This window comes from Pristiophorus japonicus, chromosome 11 (genome assembly GCF_044704955.1).
Source record: "Pristiophorus japonicus isolate sPriJap1 chromosome 11, sPriJap1.hap1, whole genome shotgun sequence".
Lineage (NCBI taxonomy): Eukaryota > Metazoa > Chordata > Chondrichthyes > Pristiophoridae > Pristiophorus > Pristiophorus japonicus.
The window spans coordinates 104,756,254-104,772,772 of NC_091987.1; the positions used below are offsets into that span (position 1 = coordinate 104,756,254).

General features: G+C 42.2%; 1 protein-coding gene across 1 annotated transcript in view; it reads left to right on the forward strand.

Moving 5' to 3' along the window:
• Positions 1-16,519, forward strand: part of LOC139276211 (bromodomain and WD repeat-containing protein 1-like) — a 145,838-nt gene that overhangs the window by 49,043 nt on the left and 80,276 nt on the right. The window contains exons 16-19 of the mRNA XM_070893847.1: positions 1,566-1,694; positions 4,562-4,787; positions 11,529-11,711; positions 13,162-13,345. Coding sequence (XP_070749948.1) covers positions 1,566-1,694; positions 4,562-4,787; positions 11,529-11,711; positions 13,162-13,345 — 722 coding nt within the window. The remainder of the gene's footprint in view (positions 1-1,565; positions 1,695-4,561; positions 4,788-11,528; positions 11,712-13,161; positions 13,346-16,519) is intronic.

Below are 16,519 nucleotides of genomic sequence, written 5' to 3' on the forward strand. Positions count from 1 at the left end.
CTTAATGAGGAATTCTTCCATATTATGGTCACTTTTCCCCAAAGGGCCTCGCACAACAAGATTGCTAATTAGTCCCTTCTCATTACACATCACCCAGTCCAGGATGGCCAGCTCCCTGGTTGGTTCCTCGACATATTGGTCTCGAAAACCATCCCTAATACACTCCAGGAAATCCTCCTCAGCAGCATTGCTACAAGTTAGGTTAGCCCAATTTATATGTAAAGTCGCCCATGATTACTGCTGTACCTTTATTGCACACATCCCTTATTTCTTGTTTGATGCTGTCCCCAACCTCACTACTACTATTTGGTGGTCTATATACAACTCCCACTATCATTTTCTGCCTTTCTCCACCCATACCGATTCCACATCATCCAGGCTAATGTCCTTCCTTAAATTGCATTGATTTCCTCTTTAACCAGCAACGCCACCCCGCCTCCTTTTCCTTTCTGTCTATCCTTCCTAAATGCTGAATACGCTTGGATGTTGAGTTCCCAGCCTTGGTCACCCTGGAGCCATGTCTCCATAACGCCAATCACATCGTATCCGTTAACTGCTATCTGCGCAGTTAATTCATCCACCTTATTCCGAATACTCTTCGCATTGAGGCACAGAGCCTTCAGGCTTGTCTTTTTAACACACTTGCCCCTTTGAATCTTGCTGTAATGTGGCCCTTTTTGCTTTTTGCCTTGGGTTTCTCTGCCCTCCACTTTTACTATTCTCCTTTCTATCTTTTGCTTCTGCCCCCCTTCTATTTCCCTCTGTCCCCCTGCATAGGTTCCCATCCCCCTGCCATATTAGTTTAACTCCTCCCCAACAGCACTCGCAATCACTCTCCCTAGGACATTGGTTCCGATCCTGCCCAGGTGCAGACCGTTTGTACTGGTCCCACCTCCACCAGAACTGGTTCCAATGTCCCAGGAATTTGAATCCCTCCCTTCTGCACCATTTCTCAAGCCACGTACTAATCTGAGCTATCCTGCGATTCCTACTCCGACTAGCACGTGGCACTGGTAGCAATCCTGAGATTCCAATTTTGAGGTCCTACTTTTTAATTTAACTCCGAGCTCCCTAAATTCGTCTCGTAAGACCTCATCCCGTTTTTTTATCTATATCGTTGGTACCTATATGCATCACGACAACTGGCTGTTCACCCTCCCTTTTCAGAATGCCCTGCACCCGCTCCGAGACGTCATTGACCCTTGCACCAGGGAGGCAACATGCCATCCTGGAGTCTCAGTTGCGGCCACAGAAACGCCTAGCTCACCATTAATCATATTTGTTAGTTTATTGATAACAATGCATTAGGCAGACACATTATTGTTTAAGTTTGGTGTCCTTGCCTCTTGCTTAATTTGCCTACTGTTTGGAATAGAAAATGCATAGCTGTTAAATTGGGTCAAATCTGTTTGACCAATTTCCATTTAAAATAGAAACTCCTGAAATTCTAAATAAGAATATTGCTCCTAAATGAATTTTTGATTGTCCTATTTTCTAAACTTTAAGATCCAGTTGTGTAGGTGTAATGGAGTGGTTAAAATCACTGATCTATGATCCCTCTGCAGATTGAAGGCCAGGGTCATGGTGCTGTATTTGACTGCAAGTTTTCACCAGATGGCCAGCACTTTGCCTGCACAGACTCACATGGACATCTGCTTGTATTTGGGTTTGGATGCAGTAAATTGTATGAAAAGGTAAGCCTTTGCCGTTGCTTTGTTTTATGATCTTCCAATTACTTGTGTCATTTTAATTGGCAGTCTGCAGTTGCTGTATGTAGCAGAGGAAGAAAAGGAAGTCCTGTTTTTGTACTTAATATAGGTAAAAGCAACATAATCCCTATATATTAAATCTTTTTGACCATTGAATACAAAAACTGAGTTCTTATTCCACTTCTTACTTTTGCACCTGCTTAAAAAATGTGTAAAGTCCATTAAGCCCCTCCCTATCTCTGTCTCTGTAAGCTCCAGCCGCACCCCCCCCCCCCGAAATATCTGCCCTCCTCTAATTCTGTCCTCTTGAGCATCCCTGATTATAATCGCTCAACCATTGGTGGCCGTGTCTTCTGTTGCCAAGGCCCGAAGCTCTGGAATTTCTTGCTAACCTCTCAGCCTCTCTACCTCTCTCCTCCTTCAAGACGCTCTTTAAAACCTACCTCTTTGACCACCTGCCTAATGTCTCCTTTTGTGGCTGTGTCAAATTTTTAATCTCTTAATACTCCTGTGAAGCACCTTGGGACGTTTTACTGTGTTAAAGGTGCTATGTAAATACAAATTGTTAAGTTGCCAATGCAAATAACAATTTTCAGTGTTGGCTTCCCTCTTCCACCCTTTCCTCTTTTGGCATGCGAATATTCATATTGATTACCTTTGTGGAGGCATTAATGTCTGGAACTAGTATGGAGCATTCCAATGTCTTTTTTGTATACCTCTTTGGTCTAGTATCCCTAAGACACATTTGGGGCTGGATTTTTGGTCTTCTGCGGCCCCTGTTAGTGTCCCGGTGGGGTGGAAATCTTGGCGGTAAGCACTTCCGGGCAGACGGTCAGCTTCCAGCGCCCCGCCGAAACATTCGGTGCCGGTTTTGAGGGGGGCGCGGAGCATTACTGTCCAGAAGTGGCGAGCCGGTGTGCAAGGCTCCTGGTTGTGACACCAGCTCAGTTTTTGGCTGCCGCCCGACTCATAACGGCGCGTATTGCACCCTGCTGGGCAACGCCTGTGGAATCTGCCGTTCCAAGCTGTGGCGGCTGCGGTGAGGTAAGTAATGTCGACCTCGGGTAAGTGTGATTGTTTTTTTTGGCGATTTATGGTGTGGTGGTGTGAGTTATGTACTGGGAATGTTTTTGGTGTTTTTTCTTTAGGTTTTTTTCCCCCCATGAGGCCTCTCTTATAGCGCTCTGAGGCCGGCTGTTTAGCTCAGGATTTTCGCTTGCTCAGCTGGCCTATCGCCCTAAAAGAGATGTGCTCTGCTCCAAACTCCAGGCCCAGTTGATGAATTTTGCGGCGGCAGGCACAATTGATTTGTCGGCGCAGAATTTACCGCTTCAGCCGGGACAACGCCGCAACAGAGGTGCGACCGTATTTCTCCCCCTTGGCGTGTAATCTTAAACAATATATGCTGACTGTCACATGCTCAATTCCCAGTTTCTGCTGAATTGACTGATCTCCACCTGGGCTGCAATTGTGCTCAGCAATCCCTCAATTCGGGCTGGGGAAAATCAGTCGGGGTTCTTGTTTTTGAGGGAGTTTGAGACTTTGAATGAAGGCACAGACAAAAAGATAAATGTTGAGGTCTTTAGAAGCAGGGAAGGTAATAACAAGGCTTAAGGTGGAAGAGTGGGTGGGGCTAAGAGAGTTCAAAACTGACATCGTGAAAATATCAGAAGGGAGTGCACAGGAACCCAGAGTTGAGGGCTGGGTTGTAAGGTGAAGCAAGGCTTTGGAGGGATTTGTGAACAAGGATTTTGAATTTTATGTTCGAGTGGTGTGGACAGGATTGATGAGAGAGAGAGAACTTCGTGAATGACCAGATGTAGCTGCTCGGGTTTTGGACATGACATTTTTTGAGATTTAAGCATGAGGAATAGCCTCTAAAGCAAGGTGTCTTTTGGACCGTATTGCATCCTGTTTTGCTTCTTTTATCCATGAACAGTAGACACCTCAAGTCGCTGGAGAAATATCACCAACGATGTTTCCGCAAGATCCTACAAATCCCCTGGGAGGACAGGCACACCAACATTAGCTTCCTCGTCCAGGCCAACATCCCCAGCATTGAAGCACTGACCACATTCGATCAGCTCCGCTGGGCAGGCCACATAGTTCACATGCCAGACACGGGACTCCCAAAGCAAGTGCTCTATGTGGAGCTCCTTCACGGCAAACGAGCCAAAGTTGGGCAGCGGAAATGTTACAAGGACGCCCTCAAAGCCTCCTTGATAAAGTGCGACATCCCCACTGACGCCTGGGAGTCCATGGCCAAAGACCGCCCTAAGTGGAGAAAGTGCATCCGGGAGGGTGCTGAGCACCTCGAGTCTCAACGCTGAGAGCATGCAGAAATCAAGTGCAGGCAGCGGAAAGAGCATGCGGCAAACCTGTCCCACCTGTGACAGAGTCTGTGGCTCTCGTATTGGACTGTTCAGCCACCAAAGAACTCATCAGGAGTGGAAGCAAGTCTTCCTCGATTGCGAGGGATTACCTATGATGATGATGATGATGATGCTTTTAAGAGAGTAGGATAGAAAGTAGGAAAGAAGAAAAAGTTGTCACAAATTTGCAGTTCCTGTAAAAATGGCATTAAGTAAATTGCATTAAGAATGATAAAAAATGAAGTGTGGTAATTTGGTGTGGACAACATTTTGTTGCAGCACGCTTGCGGATTTTCATGTATTTAAATATTCTCACCTGTAATGTGTATGCCAATAAGATTATCAGCAAATCCAAGTTGAAATAAATTTGCAGTATTTACCAGAATAGTATTGCTTACCAAGGCATCTTGTTAAGCAACTTGGAAAGTGGGTACTTTGTTTGAATGGATTTAGAAGTGTACAAATGTGCTTTGTTTACAGATTCCAGAGCAGATGTTTTTCCATACTGACTATCGGCCACTAATTCGTGACGGGAACAATTTTGTTTTAGATGAGCAGACTCAACAGGCACCCCATCTCATGCCACCACCGTTCCTAGTGGATGTAGATGGAAATCCTCATCGAACAGAATACCAGAGATTGGTGCCAGGACGTGAGAAATGTCTAGATGAGCAGCTCATACCACAACTAGGATATGTGGCAACAAGTAAGTGGCTTAATTTGGTAGTGAAACAAAGGGAGGCCTTTAAAAGGAGTTTCAGTACCTCTTCATTCAATCAGATGAATAAAAACATTACACTGCTTTGTTTGTATGTGTGTGTATGTATGTTTAAATAATATCGTTTAAGTCCTGCCTTCATATACAAACAGCCATTATTAAAGTTTGTAGCTTTAGTTTTGATTTTGTGCGGTTTCTCCCTTACAAAGTACATTCTGCTATATATGTTCTGTACGTGCCATGCCATATTATTTAGGATTTAGAATTTTTAAAAAGTAATTGTCAGTTGTTTTCCACCTTAAAGAACTTGCATTTATATCGCACTTCTCACGACCTCCGGTCATCCCAAAGCGTTTTATAGCCAGTGAATCACTTTTGAAGTGTAGTTGCTGTTATAATGTAGGAAACACAGCAAGGTCCCTCAAACAGCAATTAAATAAATCACCAGATCATCTGTTTTAAATGTTGGTTGACGGATTAATGTTGGCCAGGACATGGGGAGAAATCTCCTGCTCTTGTTCAAATAGTGATCTTTTACGTCCACCTGAGTGGCAGACAGATCCTCGGTTTAACATCTCATCCAAAAGATGGCAACTCCAATAGTGCAGCAAGTACTGCTCAGAAGTGTCAGCCTAGATTATGTGCACAGGTCCCTGGAGTGGGCTCTGAACCCATGATCTTAGGACTTCAATTCGAGAGTGCTACCAGTGAGTCATGCAGATGCCTAGTATTCATTCTTGATGTAAGCCACTTCATTCGCTCCAGGGCTCCAAGGGAAAAGTGATGGCCTACATCCTAGGATTTTAAAAGATGTGGCTGCAGAGATAGTGGATGCATTATCTCTTATTTAATGCCCCTATTTAAAAAAGGAGGCAGACTGAAAGCAGGAAACTATAGACCAGTTAGCCTAACACCTGTCGTTGGGCAATCAGTAAGGAATCAGTAGCAGGACATTTGGAAAGCCATGATTTAATCAAGCAGAGGGGGAAATAATGTTGAAAAATTTTCTGGAGTTCTTTGAGGATGTAACGAGCAGGGTGGATAAAGGGAACCAGTGGATATGGTGTATTTGGTTTTCCAGAAGACATTCAATAAGGTGCCACATAAAAGGTTACTGCACATGATAAAAGTTCACAGGGTTGGGAGTAATATATTAGCATGGATAGAGGATTGGCTAACTAACAGAAAACAGAGAGTCGGGGCAAATGGGTCATTTTCCGGTTGACAAACAGGAACTAGCGGGGTGCCGCAGGGATTGGTGCTGGGGCCTCAACTGTTTACAATCTATATTAATGACTTGGATGAAGGGACCGAGTGTAATGTAGCCAAGTTTGTTGATACAAAGATGGGTGGGAGAGCAAATTGTGAGGAGGACACAAGAAATCTGCAAAGGGATATAGACAGGCTAGGTGAGTGGGCAAAAATTTGGCAGATGGAGTATAATGTGGGAAAATGTGAGGTTATCCCCTTTGGCAGAAAAAATAGAAAAGCAAATTATAATTTAAATGGATAAAAATTGTGAAGTGCTGCAATACAGAGGGACCTGGGGGTCCTTGTGCATGAAACACAAAAAGTTAGTATACAAGTATAGCAAGTAATCAGAAAGGTAAATGGAATGTTGGCCTTTATTGCAAGGGGGATGGAGTATAAAAGGAGAGAAGTCCTGCTACAACTGTACAGGGTATTGGTGAGGCCACACCTAGAGTACTGTGTACAGTTTTGGTCTCCGTATTTAAGGAGGGATATACTTGCATTGGAAGCTGTTCAGAGAAAGTTCACTCGGTTGATTCTGGAGATGAGGGGATTGACTTATGAAGATAGGTTGAGTAGGTTGGGCCTATACTAATTCAGAAGAATGAGAGGTGATCTTATCGAAACATATAAGATAATGAGGGGGCTCGACGAGGTGGATGCAGAGAGGAATTTCCACTCTTGGGGAAATTAAGACTCGGGGGCATAATCCTCGATTAAGGGGCTGCCCATTTAAAACTGAGATGAGTAGAACATTTTTCTCAGGGTTGTAAATCTGTGGAATTCTCTGCCCCACAGAGCTGTGGAGGCTGGGTCATTCAATATATTTAACGTGGAGATGGACAGATTTTTGAACGATAAGGAAATAAAGGGTTATGGGGACCGGGCAGGGAAGTGGAGCTGAGTCCATGATCAGATCAGCCATGATCTTATTTAAATTGTGGAGCAGGCTTGAGGGGCCAAATGGCCTATTCCTGCTCTTATTTCTTATGTTCTTATTAGTTTTGGTCTTCTAGAATTCCCTAGATTCTAGAACGGTACCCGTGGATTGGAAGGTAGCAAATGTAACCCCGCTATTCAAGAAAGGAGGAAGAGAGGAAACATTGAACTGTGGTAGTTAGCCTGACATCAGTAGTAGGGAAAATGCTAGAATCTATTATTAGAGACGTGGTAACAGAGCACTTAGAAAATCATCGTGATTTGGCAGAGTCAACACTTTTTATGAAAGGGAAACTGTTTGACAAATCTGAGATTTTTGAGTTTGTTACTAGCAGGGGAGATAAGGGAGAGCCAGTGGATGTTGTATATTTTGATTTTCATAAGGTTCCACACAAGAAGTTGTTGCACAAAATTAGGGCTCATGAGATTAGGGATAATCTATTAATACAAAAGCAAGATACTGTGGGTGCTGGAAATCTGAAATAAAAACAGAAGATGCTGAAAATACTCTGGTCAGGCAGCATCTGTGGAGAGAGAAACAGTGTTAACATTTCTTGATCTTTCATCAGAACTGGAAAAGGTTAGAGATGTAACAGGTTTTAAGCAAGTAAAGGCAAGGGAAGCGAGGAATGAATAAAAGGGAGGGTCTGTGATAGGGTGGAAGGCAGGAGAGATTAAATGACAAAAGGGATGATAGTGCAAAGCAAAAAGAGATGGTAATTGGACAAATAAAGGAAAAAAAGATGGGTCTAGAGGAGGTGTAAATGGGAATATCAGAATCATTAATAGCTGCCGTCCGGAAAATTGGGGGCAGAGGTTATGATATGAAATTGTTGAACTCTGTGTTCATAGAATCATAGAAATTTATGGCATTAAAGAAGGCCATTTTGACTCATCGTGTCCGTGCCGGCCGACAAGCAGCTTCCTGCCTAATCCCACTTTCCAGCTCTTGGTCCGTAGCCCTGCAGGTTACAGCACTTCAGGTGCACATCCAATCACTCCTTAAATGTGGTGGAGGTTTCTGCCTCTACCACCTTTTTCAGGCAATGAGTTCCAGACTCCCACCATCCTCTGGGTCATATCTCCTCTAAACCTCTTACCAATTACTTTAAATTGATGTCTCTTGGTTGTTGACCCCTCTGCCAAGGGGAATAGGTCCTTCCTATCCACTCTATCTAGGCCTCTCATAATTTTATACACCTCAATAAGTTCACCCCTCTGTTCCAAGGAAAACAAGTCCAGCCTATTCAATCTATCCTGATAGCTAAAATTTTACAGACCAGGCAGCATCCTCGTAAATCTGCTCTGTACCCTCTCCAGTGCAATCACATCTTTCCTGTAATGAGGTGACCAGAACTGCACACAGTGCTCTAGCTGTGGCCTTACTAGTATTTTATATAGAGTTGAAGAATAACCTCCTTGCTCTTGTATTCTGTGCCTCGACTAATAAAGGCAAGTATTCTGTATGCCTTCTTCACCACCTTATCTACCTGGCCTGCTCCCTTCAGGGATCTGTGGACCAGCATCCAAGATCCCTTTATTCCTCTACACTTCTCAGTGTTCTACCATTTAATGTGTATTCCCTTGCCTTGTTATCCCTCCCCAAATGAATTCACTCACATTTCTCGATATTTAATTCTATTTACCACTGTTCTGCCCACCTGACCAGTTAATTGATATTCTCCTGCAGTTTGCAGCTTGCTTCTTCATTATCAACCATACAACCTATTTTTGTATCATCTGCAAACTTCTTAATCATACCCCCTACATTCAAGTCCAAGTCATTGATTTATACCACAAAAAGCAAGGGACCTAGTACTGATCCCTGCGGAACCCCACTAGAAACATTCTTCCAGTCACACAAACACGTGTCTTTCGAAATGAAGGTTTATCGTCCCTCAGAATTTTTTCCAATAATTTTTCCACCACTGAGGCTGCCTGCTCTGTAATTACCCGGTCTATCCCTTTCTCCCTTTTTAAACAACGGTACAACATTAGCAGTCCTCTAGTCATCTGGCACCACACCTGTAGCCAGAGAGAATTGGAAAATTATCGTCAGAGCCTCTGCTATTTCCTCCTTTGCTTCTCTTAACAGCCTGAGATGCACTTCATCCGGGCCTGGGGATTTACCCACTTTCAAAGCTGCTAAGCTCCTTAATACTTCCTCTCTCACTGTTTATTTCATCTAATATTTCAAACTCCTCCTCCATGATGTTTGTATCGCCCCTCTCTTTTGTGAAAACAGGCGCAAAGTATTCATTCAGAACATACCCACGTCTTCCACCGCCACACACACACTTCCTTTATGGTCTCCAATCGGCCCCACTCTTTCTCTAGTTATCTTCTTGATCTTAATGTATTTATAAACAATCTTTGGGTTTTCCTTGATTTTACTTGTGAATATTTTTTCATGTTCTTTCTTTGCATTCCTAATGTCCTTTTTAATTTCACCCCTGCACTTTGTATACTCCTAGATTTTCTGCCATATTGAGCCATAAATAGCAGAGGCTCTGATCATTTTCCAATCCTCTCTGGCTACAGGTGTGGTGCCAGAGGATGCTAATGTGCCATTGTTTAAAAAGGGAGAAAGGGATAGACCAGGTAATTACAGGACAGGCAGCCTAACCTCAGTGGTGGAAAAATTATTGGGAAAAATTCTGAGGGACAAGAGAAACCTTCATTTGGGAAGACACGTGTTTGTGTGACTGGAAGAATGTATCTGTCGTAAGCTTCCCTTTTTTTCTTTATCCTACCCTGTATGTCCATTGACATCCAGGGGGCTCTAGATTTGTTAATCCTACCCTTTTTCTTTAATGGAACATACTTGCTCTGTACCCTCAGGATCTCCTCCTTGAATGCCTCCCACTGCTCTGATACTGATTTACCTTCATGTAGCTGTTTCCAGTCCATAGAAATTAGATGCAGGAGCAGGCCATTAGGCCCTTCGAGCCTGCACCACCATTCAATAAGATCATGGCTGATCATTCAGCCTCAGTACCTCTTTCCTGCTTTCTCTCCATACCCCTTGATCCCTTTGGCCGTAAGGGCCATATCTAACTCCCTTTTGAATATATGGCTAAATCACCTCTCAGCATAGCAAAATTGGCTTTTCCCCAATTCAGAACTTTTATTCCTGGTTTATCTTTGTCCTTTTCTATAACTACCCGAAATCTAACTGAATTGTGATCACTAGCACCAAAATGCTCTCCCACTGCTACCCCTTCCACCATGTTGAATCGGGTAGGCTGTAAAGTGCCTAATCAAAAGATGAGTTCCTCTAGCTTACGTTGAGCTTCATTGGAACAGTGTTGGAGGACAGAGAGATCGGAGTGGGAGTGATCCGAGAGAATTAAAATTACAGGATTGAAGATGGATTAACGGACAGAAAACTGAGTGTAGGAATAAGCAGGTCATTTTCGAGTTGGCTGTTTGTAACTTGTGCGGTGCCGCAAAGATCAGTGCTTGGATCTCAGTTATTTACAATCTATATCAATGGCTTAGATGAGAGGACCAAATATAATGCATTCAAGTTTGCTCATGATACAACGCTTGGTGGGAATGTAAGCTGTGAGGAGGCTGCAAAGGGATATAGACTGGTTACATAAGTGGGCAAGAAGGTGGCAGATGGTGTATAATGTGGGGAAATGTGACATTATCCACTTTGGTAGAAAGAATAGAAAAGCAGAATATTTTTTAAAAAGGTGAGAGACTAATAATTGTTGATATGCAGAGAAATTTGGGTGTCCATTTACACGAATCACCAAGTTAACATGCATGTACAGCAAGCAATTAGGGAGGCAGATGGTATGTTAGCCTTTATTGCAAGGGTGTTAGAGTATGTGAGTAAGAAAGTCTTGCTGTAATTGTATAAGGCTTTGATAAAACCACACCTGGAGCATTTTGTGCATTTTTGGAGTCCTTACCGAAGGAAGGATATACTTGCCTTCGAGGGAATACAACAAAGGTTCACAAGATTGGCTTCTGGGGTGAGAGGGTTGTCCTATGAGGAGAGAGTGACTAGAATGGGCCTATATTCTCTGGAGTTTAGAAAAATGAGAGGTGATCTCATTGAAACATATGAAATTCATAGGAGGCTTGACAGGGTAGATGCTGAGAAGCTGTTTTCCCTGACTGGAGAGTCTAGAACGAGGGATCATAGTCTTAAAATAAGGAGCTGGCTATTTAGAACTGAGATGAGGAGAAATTTCTTCACTGAGGGTTGTGAATCTTTGTGAATCTTTGCAATTCTCTACCCCATAGGGCTGTGGATGCTCAGTCATTGAGTATATTTAAGACTGATTTTTGGATACTTGGGGAATCAAGGGATATGGGAATCGGACAGGAAAGTGTTGAGGTAGAAATTCAGCAGCATCTTAATGAATGGCGGAGCAGACTCAAGGGGCCGAATGACCGAGTCCCGCTCCTATTTCTCATGTTCTAAAAAGGAAGCCTTCAGGCTCCCCCTTCCCAATCGCTGCCTCAGCCTTGTGAAGACATCATAATCTTTTAAATATTTGCTTAATGTTGATGTGTTAATAGGTGATGGTGATGTTGTGGAGCAAGTGATTGGGCAGCAAACAAGTGACCAAGATGAGCATAACATGGAGCTTAGTGTTCTGGATGGCATGATCCGAAATTTACAACAGGAACAAGACCAGCGGGTGGTTGGCGACCAACATGGGCTAAGTAGTCCACAGAACAGGATCAGCACACCTGCAAGAGGTACCGCTTATGTTATTAAGTGAATTGTCCCCCAGAGAGTCCCGTTATATGCAAATAGCAAACTAAAATGTTAAGCCTGTTAACTGAGAATTTGCGCGCTTTATTTATTCAAGTTTGCCTGGTGAGACAGAGAAAGGTAAAGATGGATAAGCTGTTTTATTTCATAACGAGTGAGCATACTGAACATCAGTTATGATCAGATTAATTTTCTTCAATCAGCATAACTTGTCCACATACTATTAGAAAAGAATGAACAAGCTACACTGTCCCGATCTTTTTTTAAAAAAGAACCCCTCTCTCTAGCTGAAAAAAGGCCTGCCCAGAGCTCTGCGAAATGCTTGGGACCGGAGACATGCCACTGCATTGGGTGTGCAATGTTTATCGATTTTCTAAGAAAGGCTAACTAATTAGTTATTGTTTTTAATCTTTGAGGAAAATAACTTTCATTAGCAGATTAACTAGTGTGAGTACACTTTGGCTTAAAAACCCAGCATTAAATGTAGCACTTTCCAAATCCTTTCTATGGAAAAATCATATTTTTAATGCTGAAATATGAAACATGATGGTCATTTATAGAAATGTTGTTCTGATTTACAAAGATGTTACCAGAATTGAGAGGATGCAACTATCAGGAACGATTGTGCAAGCATGGACTCTTTTTTTTTTTCTCCTGAAAAAGAGAAGAGTAAGAGGAGATCTGATGGAAGCCTTTAAAATTATGAAGGGGATTGTTGGGTGGATGTGAAGAAATTGTTTCCATTAGTGGGTGAATCTAGAACAAGGGGCAGAATTTAGGAAGTTTTTCTTTACACAGAGTGATGAGAATGTGGAACTCTGTCACATGGAGTGGTTGAAACAGCTGGTATTGCTGCATTTAAGAGAAGGCTTGATGCAAACATGAAATAGAAGGGAATAGTGAGTTACGGGGACAGGGTGGAACGAGGCAATTAGAATGAAAGGAGGTTCGTGTGAAGTTTAAATATCGGCATAGGCCAATTGGGCCGAATGACTTGCTTCTGTGCTGTAGATTCTATGTAATCTTATTATGCTAAGTCTTCTATGCTATGGAATACAGTCCACATAATGCTGGAAATACAACGTAGGTTCAAAAGTAAAAACTGGTTAACATGGAGAGCCTCCATTTGAAGTAGAACCTGTCTTTTCTCTTTCAAATGCTGATGTATTTTGAGTATTTCTATTTGTTTCTGATTTTGAGCACTGATGGTTTTCGTTCTAACACAATTGCAGAAAATTAATTACTTTAAAGGATACTGATAATGAGGGTGGAGTGTATTATTGAACTCTTAGCTGGCTAATTATGGATTCTATTTTGTAATCAAATGCATTTTCACCCAACTGAATTACAAAATAAGAGTGCAGATATTTAAAGGTCAAAATTTGATGATTAAAGCGCTAAAGTTTTTTGTGTCCTTGTTAATTTTTTTTCAAGCTTCAAGGAACCCGAGCTCCGATATTCTGTCACCACCAAATGTGGGATTGCGTCGTAGTGGGCAGATTGAAGGTGTTCGCCAGATGCATCACAACGCTCCACGTAGTCAAATAGCCACAGAAAGAGATATCATGGCCTGGAAACGAAGAGTGGTAGTCCCAGATATACCACCTAGTGTGAACAGGTATGAAATTATTGCAGCAAGTATCTGAAATCGGTCATTGGATATGATTTATTGCTTTTCCTTACCAAATGTAATGAAGTGGGTTTTTCCCTCCTTCTCCTTCTGCAGCAAAAAGAAAATGCAATCAAGTCCACCTTTAGGGGATTTTTGTTGCACCAATATGACTCTTTTTTTCCATTTACTTTGTACCCTGGTTTATATAGTCAGTGGAATGTATTATTTTGTGGTGAGTGTTAGCTGTGCTTATTATGAGGATAATTTTAGGGCTATGGACAACCACCTATGAAATCTGAGTTAAGACTGCTGGGATTTGTCAGTTAAGAACATAAGAAATACGGCCCTTCGAGTCTGCTCCACCATTCAATAAGATCATGGCTGATCATCGACCTCTATTCCACATTCCTGCCTGATCTCCATACCCCTTGATTCCCCTAGACTTCAAAAATCCATCTATCTCAGCCTTGAATATATTCAGAGACTCCGGATCCACAGCTCTCTGGGGCAGAGGATTCCAAAGATTCACAACCCTCTGAGTGAAGAATTTTCTCCTCTGTCTTAAATGGCCTATCCATTATCCTGATTCTGTACCCCCTAGTTCTAGACATTCCAGCCAGGGGAAACAACCTCTCAGCAACTACCCTGTCAATCCCCTTCAGAATCTTGTATGTTTCAATGAGATCATCTCTCATTCTTCTAAATTCCAGAAAGTATAGGTCCATTCATCCCAGGAATCAGTCTTGTGAACCTCCCTTGTACCGCCTCCAAGACAAGTATATCCTTAATTCGATAAGGATCACCAATGCCCTGTACAATTGTAGCAAGACTTCCTTACTCTGATACTCCAACCCCCTTGCAATAAAGGACAACGTGCCATTTGCCTTGCTTGCTGTACCTCCATATTAGCTTTCTGTGTTTCTTGTGCAAGAACACCAAAATCTCTCTGAAGACCAACATTTAAAAGTTTCTCACCATTTTAATTATATATATTTTTTTAAATTCTTCCTACCAAAGTGAATAACCTCATATTTCCCACATTATACTCCCATCTGCCACCTTAGTGCCCACTCATTTAGTCGATCTATATCCCCTTTGCAGACGCTTTGTGTTCTCCTCACAGCTTATTGTCCTACCAAGCTTTGTATTGTCAGCAAACTTGGATACATTACATTCGGTCCCTTCATCTAGGTCATTAATATAGATTGTAAATAGCTGAGGCCCCAGCACTGATCCTTGCAGCACCCCACTAGTTACAGCCTGCCAACCTGAAAAAGACCCGTTTATCCCTGCACTCTGTTTTCTGTCCATTAACCAGTCCTCTATCCTGCTAATACATTACCTGCAATCCCATGAGCCCTTATCTTGTGTAATAACATTTTATGTGGCACCTTATCTAATGCCTTTTAGAAATCCAAGTATACTACATCCACTGATTCCCCTGCTAGTTACATCCTTAAAAAACTCTTAATAAATTTGTCAAACACGATTTCCCTTTCATAAAACCATGTTGACTGCCTAATCATGTTATGATTAGCTAAGTGCCTTGATATCACTTTGTTAACAATGAATTCCAACATTTTCCTGATGACTGATGTTGGACTAACTGGCCTGTAGTTCCGTTTTCTCTCCATCCTTTCTTGAATAGCGGTGTTACATTTGCTACCTTCCAATCAGCTGGGACAGTTCTAGAATCTAGGGAACTTTGAAAGATCAAAACCAATGCATCTACGATCTCTGCAGCCACCTGTTTTAGAACCCTAGGATGTGGACCGTCGGGTCCAAGGAATTTGTCGGCTTTTAGTCCCATTAGTTTCTTTAGTACTTTTTCTCTACTTATATTAATTACGTTAAGTTCCTCACCCTCATTAGACCCTTGGTTCCCCACCATTTTAAGTATGCTTTTTACGTCTTCTGCTTTGAAGACAGATATAAAGTATTTGTTTAATGTTTCCTTATTCCCCATTATTTTTACCGACCTCAGTCTCTAAGGGACCAATGTTTACTTTAGCTACTCTCTTCCTTTTTACATACTTATAGAAACTCTTACAATCTTATATTTATTGCTAGTTTTCTTTCATGGTCTATTTTTTCCCCTTTGATCAATTTTTTGGTCATCCTTTGCTGGTTTCTGAAACTTTCCCAATCCTCAGGCTTACTACTATTATTTGCACCATTATAAGCTTTCAGTGTAATACAATCCTTAACTTCTTTAGTTAGCCACGGATGGATCATTTTTCTTGTGGAGTTTTTGTTTCTCAATGGAACGTATTTTTGTTGAGAATTCTGCCATACCTTTTAATCTACTTTTCCAATCTACCTATGTAGTTGGCTTTATTTAAGTTTAAGACTCTAGTATTTGGACTTGGGCAAGTTACTCAAACGTAATGTGAAATTCTGTCATATTATGATCACTCTGCCCCAGAGGATCCTTTACTATGAGATTGCTAATTAACACTGTCTCATTACACAATATAATATCTAAAAATAGCCTGTTGCCTGGTTAGTTCCATGACATATTGTTCTAGGAAACATAGAAACATAGAAAATAGGTGCAGGAGTAGGTCATTCAGCCCTTCTAGCCTGCACCGCCATTCAATGAGTTCATGGCTGAACATGCAACTTCAGTACCCCATTCCTGCTTTCTGGCCATACCCCTTGATCCCCCTAGTAGTAAGGACTACATCTAACTCCTTTTTGAATATATTTAGTGAATTGGCTTCAACAACGTTCTGTGGTAGAGAATTCCACAGGTTCACCACTCTCTGGGTGAAGAAGTTTCTCCTCATCTCGGTCCTAAATGGCTTACCCATTATCCTTAGACTGTGACCCCTGTTCTGGACTTCCCCAACATTGGGAACATTCTTCCTGCATCTAACCTGTCTAAACCCGTCAGAATTTTAATCGTTTCTATGTGATCCCCTCTCATTCTTCTGAACGCCAGTGAATACAAGCCCAGTTGATGCAGTCTTTCTTGATATGTTAGTCCCGCCATCCCGGGAATCAGTCTGGTGAACCTTCGCTGCACTCCCTCAATAGCAAGAATGTCCTTCCTCAAGTTAGGAGACCAAAACTGTACACAATACTCCAGGTGTGGCCTCACCAAGGCCCTGTACAACTGTAGTAACACTTCCCTGCCCCTGTACTCCAATCCCCTCGCTATGAAGGCCAACATGCCAT